This window comes from Thamnophis elegans, chromosome 16 (assembly GCF_009769535.1).
Source record: "Thamnophis elegans isolate rThaEle1 chromosome 16, rThaEle1.pri, whole genome shotgun sequence".
NCBI classification, from domain to species: domain Eukaryota; kingdom Metazoa; phylum Chordata; class Lepidosauria; order Squamata; family Colubridae; genus Thamnophis; species Thamnophis elegans.
Window position 1 is genome coordinate 25,574,543 of NC_045556.1, and position 8,985 is coordinate 25,583,527.

General features: G+C 50.4%; 1 protein-coding gene across 1 annotated transcript; it reads right to left on the minus strand.

Annotated features, from left to right (window-relative positions):
• Positions 1-269: 269 nt before the first annotated feature.
• On the minus strand, positions 270-8,561 carry MYMK (myomaker, myoblast fusion factor). The gene is made up of 6 exons (XM_032233332.1): positions 8,302-8,561; positions 6,447-7,132; positions 4,874-4,988; positions 2,759-2,907; positions 1,577-1,693; positions 270-556 (listed from the first exon to the last, which is right to left on the minus strand). The coding sequence occupies exons 2-6, from the start codon at positions 6,579-6,581 to the stop codon at positions 410-412; spliced, it is 663 nt and encodes a 220-aa protein (XP_032089223.1). The 5' UTR covers positions 6,582-7,132; positions 8,302-8,561; the 3' UTR covers positions 270-409.
• Positions 8,562-8,985: the final 424 nt, after the last annotated feature.

Here is an 8,985-nt window from a genome sequence, read left to right on the forward strand (position 1 = left end):
CCCCCCCCTCCAAATCCATTCCTACTCCCACACCATTCCAAGGGTGTTCATCCCAAATTGCTATAGCTATACAATTTGGGATGAAAACCTTTGGAATGGAGTGGGAGTAGGAATGGATTTCCAGAGGAAAAATTGCAGATGACAGGAACCAGGAGCACCATTCAGGTGATTCTGAGGACACAGACAAACCTCCAAGTGGCCTCAAGGACCTTTTAAAAGGATGCAAATGACCAGCTGTCCGCAAGGAATATAAATCCTTCCATTCCCCATGATCCTGTCAGTGCTGAAGAAGCTTCTTGGATGAGAAGCAAAATGTCTTCAAAAGAAAAACTCAGAAAGCCCATGGCTTTTAGCTGCATCTACAGGCCTGGAAAAAGTCCTTTGATCCTTCACGCCAGGGGCCGAGTCCTCATACATAGCAGCAGAGAGTGGAGCAGTCCAGTTTCGCAGGGGCTCCCCCGTTGCCTGCTTTCTTGTTCACTTTGGGCAGGAGGAGGACAAAAGACATGGCCAGAGCACAGTGGTAGAAGCTATGCACGTAGGTGTAATCCCAGTCCTAGGAAAAGGCAGGATTGGTCGCATCAGCATCAACAAAGCTGCATCCAGCTGCCAAAAATCCAGATGCAGAAAACATTTAACCAGTGGTGGGATTCAAATAATTTAACAACGGGTTCCCTACACAGGTAGGTAGGCGTGGCTGGATGGTCATGTGACTGGGCTTGGCCAATTCAACCACCCACCTCAAGTGGCACCTCATCTCGTCCGGCCCTGCCTTGCCCAGCCTCACCCCTCCTCCCCCTGCCACTCCTTGTCATGCCCGGTCACTCACCTTGCCCGAGCGAGTAGTTTTCAAATAAAAGGAATGCTCGCCTTGTGCAAATAAATAACAAACATCTTGACGTCAGGTTTGATGCATCTTGCAAAGATGTTCATCCCAGTCTCCCTTCCTACTAACATCCCAGATTGTAATTTGCTACAGCCTCTCTTGTCTTTTGCATCATTGTATGGAGATAATTCTGGAATGTTATCTGTGATGTTTGCAGCTTCACAAGTTTCATCCAAGCCTGTTTTCGCATGCAATCCTTACAAGTACAAGTACACAAAACATCTTGCCTGTCAACGACTTCTTCAGCTTCAACCACAATAACACACTGGCAAACAATCGATACAAACTCAAGGTAAAAAGTTTCATACTCAATTGCAGGAAATACGACTTCAGCAACAGAGTGGTTACGCCTGGAATGCACTACCTGACTCCGTTGTAACATCTTCAAACCCTCCAGCTTCAACCTCCAGCTTCAACTGTTTGCCATGGACCTCACCCCATTCCTAAACATGTTTATGTTCTTACCTCTACTTATCATCTTATACATGTTTGACAAGCAAACAAATAAAATAAATAAATAAAATAAGTAATTTTGATATCCCTTCCTCCTCCACTACTAAACAAAGTAGTGGTTAAGGTGCTGGCCTAGAAGCCCAGAGACTCTTTGCTTCACCTGGCAGCCTGTCTGTTGGTTGTGCTTGCTCTGATTTGTTTTTCCCTTTTGCATTTTGACCGGACAACTTTACCTACCTCAAAGAAAAATCTCAGCATCAAAGCCAGGGCCCCAAAGCAGAAGCCAGGCCCCACCTGCTGAGTGTAGACGCTCTTATCTGGATACAGCCCTTTCTTCTCCTTCATCTTTTGCAGCTGGAGAGAGAAGAGAGATTACAGCAATTGGCCTTTCTCCAGTTACCACAGTTTAATTTTAAACCCTAGTGATGGAGGTAGAATTCCATCACACAGCTTGGCTTCTAGTGACATATTTTGTTGCCTTCCAAATCCTATCACAATATAGCGTTAAGCTTGTCAAATGATTTCAGTGGGGTTGTCAAGTTAGGACCTTTTCTTACCTGCTAAGAAAGTTCAGTTTCCTTTCAATTTTGCTAAGGATGAGGGAAAGGGTGGGGGTGAGGGCTAATTTATCTCTTAATTTATGAAGCCCTCAAATTGGAGGAGGGCAAGGCCACAATCGTCTTTGCAGGCCTCCCACTGAAACATCCTGGACATCCCAGGTTCCCACTTGAAGACAGTCGAAGAAGGAATTCTAGTTCCAGCCTCAAATTGCCCTTTTTGTTAGAAATTCCTTCTACCTCTCCCAACAGAATCTGCTTCCTATCACCTAAATCCATTATTCTGGAGAATACATTGATTGTGACCTTCCTCACTGCAGCATTTTTTCAGATAATTGTAGAGTACCGTCATTTCCCACCATCTGAGTCTCTTTTCTAAAGGTGAAATATCTCCAGGACTTCATTTTCTCTTGACCATTCCTCTAATTATCATCCTTTTCTTGGTCCCATGAAGATCATTTTGAAATTTATTCCAGTTCTCCTGGGCCTTCCCCCACCCCCCACCCCACCCCCTAACAATGGGATGTACTCATATTTGGCTGAAAAGCCTTTTCCTTCTATTGTTGAAGTGATCGTTTTGCTTCTAGTTTGACCATGATTGAAATCCTCGTAGGACCCCTCTGGGGCCTGCAAAAGCTGCCAATGGTGTCCATTCACGGCATGAAGCCACAGTAGGACACCACTTATAGAGAACGGCAGTTGATAGTGGGGGCATCCTGTCCGCTGTCATCAGGAAACTAATCCCTCCCTGAAATTGGGATACTTTTATTTTTAAATTTTATTCTTAACTTCTTCTCAGATTTCAGTTGAAGTGACTCTTATGTGCCAGCCCTTTTGTACTGTGACAAAGATGTGGCCTTACCCATTTGACAGTTATGGCGAGAACTGCTGTGCCGATTGGTCCAGAGTAGACACCGTATCCCCATCGGTCATGGTAGATCCTGACAGCTATGGTAAGCACTCCAAACATCACCAAGGTTGATCGTTTGGGCTCATCAAACTCTGCCAGAGCTAATAAAATGACAAGAATTGAAGTACAACCTCATTTAAAATTCCAACTCTTACCACTACACTTTTAAAGGTTCCCTGGAATAGCACCTTGTTGACCTGATCGTTACAAAAAGCAGGGTTAGATCTTGGTTGCTGCTTCAGTGGAGCCAGTCGGAAAAAGGGAGGCCAGAGGGAAAAGCCAAAATGTGCTCTATGGTTTTAATATTTAAGGGGCTACCCCAGAGTGGAAGGGAGGGGGTTGAGCTATTTTCCAAAGCACCCGAAGGCCAGACAAGGAACAATGGGTGGAAACTGAACAAGGAGAGATTCAACCTGGAAATAAAGAAGAATTTCCTGACAGTGAGAACAATCAACCCATGGAACATAAGTTGTGGGAGCTTCATCACTGGAGGCTTTCAAGAAGAGACTGGACTGGCACCTGTCAGAAATGGTGTAGGGTCCCCTGCTTGGGGTATGTGGACTAGGTGACCTATGAGGTCCCTTCCAAGTCTGTTAATCTGCTAACTCTCTTTGGATAGACATATTATCACTCCAAAAGCCCTACATGACACACAGCTGGGACATTATGGCCCATGGGCTGCATCTGACAAACCACCAAAATTACCCAATCTGTAGTCCCAAAAAGGAAGAGTCACCTGGCCCACAGGTCCACCTCCTGAGACTTCAGAGCTCAATTTCCAAATGAAAGAAAGACATCTCCCAAGAAAGAGTCCTCCCAAGTACCAAGGTAAATATTGCTCACGGGGGGGGGGGGGGGCAGGATTGTACTACATAAGAAGGACCTTGGGAGGCAGGGCCAAGAGATGGCTGGATAAGAGACTGCAAAGCCTGCAATTGGGCAGTGGGCGGGGAAAGAGGCACAGAAGACGAGACCTTCCCAGGTTTCTTGGATTGGAAAGGAGACAGCAGGGCGACTTGTACTTTCAGATTCTGTTAATGTCAATTTAGAATAATGCAGAAGGAACTCAACTGGTCATATTACTTTTGTGGCCTGCCAAGTAAGGCTGACAAGGGAAGTGCATCTGCTCACAGACACAGCTTCTTCTCCCTCTGCAGAAGAAGATGGCTAAACCTGGAGCAGAACTCACGGATTTGAACAGTGGTGGGCTGCAAATGTTTTAACAACTGCTTCTCTGCCCTAATGACTGGCTGGGTGGGTCATGTGACTGAGTGGGCATGGACAACTCTATGTCACTTGTGTGGGTGGTACCTGTATGGGACAGGCAGGGTTGGGGAGGGAATCCAGGATTCTCGGGGGGTGGGTGGGTGGAGAGGAAAGAAAGATCCAACCTCTATGTGCGTGCATGTGTGTGTGTGAGAGAGAGAGAGTGTGTGTCAGTCAGTCAGGGTAGGTCCAGCTCACCCAGCTTCTGTTCCTCTCGTGGACAGCTTTTTGGGGCCATTTTCAGGCCGTTTTGGGGGCCAATTATGAAAAATGAGTGGGGACAGGGTCAGCTGGTGGTATGATTCTCCGAACCACACAGAATCAGAGCAAGCGGTTCGTGCAAACCGGTCTTAACCAGCAGCAGCCCACCTCTGGATTTGAGGCACTGTCTCTCCTACGTGATCCATCAATTTTTCCCAACAGGTCCCGTCTCTTAGACAATGCTATGGGATTGGACCCAGGAAACATGACCTTCCTTTGGAATAGCAGCCCCCAAAGGTCTGAACGGCCCCAGCTCTGATCCACCTTTAGGTGGACCTTGGAGACCTGGCTTTGGCTTACAGAGAAGGGCTCTCCATCTGAGGGACGGTTGTGTCCCTTGCACTCCCTGCTTTGTGGTCTGGCATCTTTCTTTTTCAGCAACACAGAATAACAGAGCTGAAAGGGACCTTGGGGCTCTTCTAGATGAGAGAGACGTTACAAAGATTTCCTATGCAGTTTGGGTTATTGCCTTCTCCTTTAGGTGTCCTTAATGCCCCCCTCCCCCCCCTGCGCTCAAAAGAAGCAGCCCTTCTTTCTTACCTATCAGCGAGACCCACATGGATAAGGCGGTTCCAAAGATGCTGAAGTATTGCAGCAGATCGTACTTCATGAAACAAAGGAAGATGAGCCCGGGGCCCTCGCAGGTGTGGCAGACCTGATGGGAAACAGTGGCTTGTTTATTTCCAGGGTTTCTGTGATAAAAATTGTAATTTTAAAAAGTTGCACCAGGATCCTCTTGTTTGAAAGCCTCCCCTTTTACTTTGCCAGGCTGTTCCAGAGAGTTGGTGCCATCTGGGGACAAAAGCTTTATAGCCAGTGAGGACAGAGAGGTTTTAAGATTCTTTGCAGTTTATGTCACTAAAAACTGAAAGCAGTTCTTTGAAATGACCTGAAACAAAAATGTGAACCCATGCAGAACTTGGCTGCCCTCTGGCTCCTTGCCTAGCCTGACTTTTTTTAAAAAAAAAATTCCTTTAATTAGGCCCGTCTGCACCACAGGCCTTCTTCAAATAGCCTGATGTTTTGATTGGATTCCACTCAAATAAACAAAAAGACCCATCAGAGTAAGAAGTGTGTAGCTATAGATGCTAAAAAAAATTATTCAGTGCTATGCAGGAACCATATGTTAACAGTTTTCCGTTACATTTCTGTCAGATGCAGAGACTATTGTCTTGGAAGAGAACTCTAACCAAAGAAGAGGGGAGAGAGAGAGAAGGAGGGAGAAGAGAGACAATGAAGGAGGGAGTGATAAGGAGGGAGCGAGAGAAGGAGGGGAAAAGAGAGAGAGAGAGATGAGGGAGAGAGATAAAGAGGGAGACGGAGAGAAGGAGGGAGGGGAGAGAGGAGGAGGGAGGGAGGGAGAGGGAGAAGGAGGGGAGAGAGAAGGCAGGAGAGAGAAAAGGAGGGAGAGAAGGAGGGAAAAGAGAGATAATGAAGGAGAGAGTGATAAGGGGGATATAGAAGGAGGAAGGGAGAGAAGGACAGAGAGAGATAAGGAGGTAGAGAGATGAGGGAGAGGGAGAAAAGGACAGAGAGAGATGAGGAGAGAGAGAATAAAAGAGAGAAAGAGAGAAGGACAGAGAGAGATAAGGGAGAGAAATAAGGAGGACAGAGAATAAAAGAGAGAAGGAGAGAGAGCTAAAGAAGGAGAGAGAGAGAAGGAGAGAGGGTGGGGTGAGAGATATGGATGGAATGGTTTCCACAAAAACTTGAAACTTCGCCTAGGAATGTCCTGCAACCTGGGGTTGCTTCTACTGGCATCAAAACCTTCTCTGAAAACTATTCTTGGTATTTTGCATTTCCTTTCTTGTGTAATAAATGACCCCCCCCCCTGTTAAACAACTAGATTTTCTCAGGGCCCAAAAGGCCAAGGTCCCCGGTGGAACGGGGACAGTTCAAAATATCTCATTGTCTCCCGAATTTAACCATCTGAGAGAGCGAAAAGAAGAAGCGTCCGAGGTGCATTGCAATGGGGCCTTAACCAAACATGCTATGAGAAGAAGATGCCAAAGAAGAAAAGCAGGCAGACGTTGTGAACACAAAGCCCCCCCCCTTTTTTTTTTTTTACCAAGGAGAATTCTTGGCTAAAGGGCTGGTGGGAAGGAGGACTTACCAAGAGAAAGAACATGGTGAAGAAGTAGACCATGGCCTCCATGTGAAACTGCCTCTTGGCTGCGATGCTGATGGTGGGGAGGAAAGCCAGGCTGCTGACGGTGGGCAGGAGGAACTTGGCAGCTAAAGAGCCCATTGGGAGGAGAGCAGCTCCTTCCCCCTGAGGACTGCCCGGGAGACTGGGGAGCCAAGGGCAGACCCTGGGTGTGTGGGAGAGAGGGCAGCTGGGACCGAGGACAGAGGCCTCCCTGTCCCTTCTGTTCTTCGATGGAGAACAGCTGCAGGGAGCCCACCAGCTGCTCCTGTTCTTGGGTTCCACTTGAACAAATGGTCCCTTCCATCTCCCAGGAGGAGCCAGCTGTCTTTGGAGCAACTCCTGAGAAAGGCAAATGGGGAGGAGGAGGAGGAGGAGGAGGAGGAGGAGGAGGACATCACTCTTGGTCGTTGACTGAACACTGGGGCAGATGTGGGGGGAGGAGGGATCCAGGATCTGGCCCAGGGCAGAAGGGGATTTGATCTGGGGAGGGTCCTTCTCCAAGGAGGCTTTGGGAGGGGTTGTTGAGGATGGACTCCCAGGCACATTGTTCCCAGATGCCTGGCCCTAAAGTACCAGATGCTCTCCCACCTTGTCAAAGCTGCTTCCTGGCCCCTTCAGGGGCCTGCTGCTGCAAAGTACCAGACTCCACCCTATATAAAGAAATGTAAATGCAAGTAAAACACAATTAAGACACGTGACAATGTAATGGTGTAAATCCCAAAGCTTTATTCTTTCTTGTTTATCAGATATGTTGCCACTCAACTCCCAAACTAAAACAAAAGCCTCAAAATAAAGATTAGAATATGGTCAGAATAACACAGGTGGAAGGCACCTTGGAGGTTTTCTAGTCCTACCCCCCCCCACCGGTTAAGCAGGAGGCCCTATGCTACTAAATAATTAACCATTAATTCATTGTATACCTATTCAAAAACATCATAAATGACTTAGATGAGGGAATAGAAGGGGAACGTACCAATTTTGCGGATGATACTAAGCTGGCAGGAATGGCCAACACCCTAGAAGATAGGCTCAAGATCCTGCCAGCTGATTTTCGGCCTTCTGGTGGGCCGGGGGGGGCTGTTTTCGCCCTCCCCAGGCTTCAGGAAAGCCTTGGGTGAAAACTCCCCCCCCCACCAGGTGCAGGGGGTCACACACACACATGCACAAGTGGGTGGGGTGCATTGAATTGTGGTTGTGGGCACACACCTATGCGATAGTGTGTGCACACACAATTTTGGCACGCCTTTGGAAAAAGGGTCTTCTGATTGGGCAGGGGGTTGGACTAGATGACCTTCCAACTCTATTAATTGGTTAATCTTTGTTGCTCTTCTCTATACGCTTTCTAGAGCCTCTACTTCTTTTTTGTATTGTGGCAGTGACGTGCGATGAACTTTATGGCTGATGAGGCAAAGCCCTGGCGCGGCTTTCCAAAAGCCACACTGAAGCCCCGCTGCTGTGTCCGCCATACAGGTGGGAAGCGTCTCGCTCTATAGCGGACACAGTGCTGGGGCTTCGGCAGGGCTTTCGGAAAGGGCAGCACTCCAAACGCGGCATAAGCCGTGGACAGGGCAGAGGGGAAAGCGGCGGCAGCAGAGGAAGCGGCAGCGGCGGCTGATGAAGTTCCCGCAATGCAAAGTGCCCGGGCCTTCCCCACCGGCCAGAGGGCCCCCTCCTCCTCCTCCAGGGGGCCACTGGGACCTTCTCCGGCCCAGGCCTGGAGGGCCCCGCTGCCACCAGGAAGCCGCCCGCCTGGGAAGCCTCTTCGGCCAGCCGGGGGAAATGCCATGGGCCTCCGGGGAGGGGGGAGCAGGGCGCTGACCTGCATGCTGGCGTCCAGGGCAGTGAAGAGCAGCCTGCAGGCGGGGCAGCTGAGGTTCGTCCAGCCAAAGCGCGCTCCGGCCGCGGGCAGCAGGCTCTCCAGGGCCGGCCGGCTCTCCTGGGGCACCGCCAGCCCCGCCGCTGCCACTGCCAGCGCCCCAGCCAGCACCAGCCGCACCGCCATCGCCCGGCCCGACCCGGCAGCTCAGCTCGCAAGACGGGAGGCACTCCGCCCGGGCTCCCCTCGCCTCGCCTGCTCACTGCCGCCCGCCGCCCGCCCAGCAGGAAAGGTGCTGAGGAGGATGGGCGGGCGGGCGGAGCGAGGCCCGGAGCCTCCGCCCCACAAGATGGCCTCCGCCCGGCTGGCCTCGGAGTTGCAGGTCCTGCGCTCTGCCCGCCCGCCCACGGCGGAGCCTCTGCAGCTGGGAAGGGCCGCATGGACCCCACGGGGGAAGAGCCGCCTGAGCCCGCCCTCCCCCATGGACTTCCCGGCTCAAAGCCTCTGCCCGCCTCGGACCTTGCGGGGCAGGCAGGCAGGAGGCCCGCAGTGTCTTTTCTTCCGCCCCCCAAGGCTGCCGCCAAGGAGGACCCCCCATGGCCCTCTCTTTGCACCGCGGCCTCCTTTGCATCACGGTAGCCACCAAGACCCGGTTCTGCAGCATAGGCGCTTGGCAGCTCCCGCGAT

What these genes read in the sequence shown, in the direction of transcription:
- MYMK (XM_032233332.1), bottom strand. Translation starts at nt 6,581, where the DNA reads ATGGGCTCTTTAGCTGCCAAGTTCCTCCTGCCCACCGTCAGCAGCCTG. An exon ending in TCGCCATAACTGTCAAATGG is followed by an intron (nt 1,694 to 2,758) that starts GTAAGGCCACAT and finishes TTCTCTCTCCAG; the next exon opens with CTGCAAAAGATGAAGGAGAA. An exon ending in TGCTGAGATTTTTCTTTGAG is followed by an intron (nt 557 to 1,576) that starts GTAGGTAAAGTT and finishes GCCTTTTCCTAG; the next exon opens with GACTGGGATTACACCTACGT.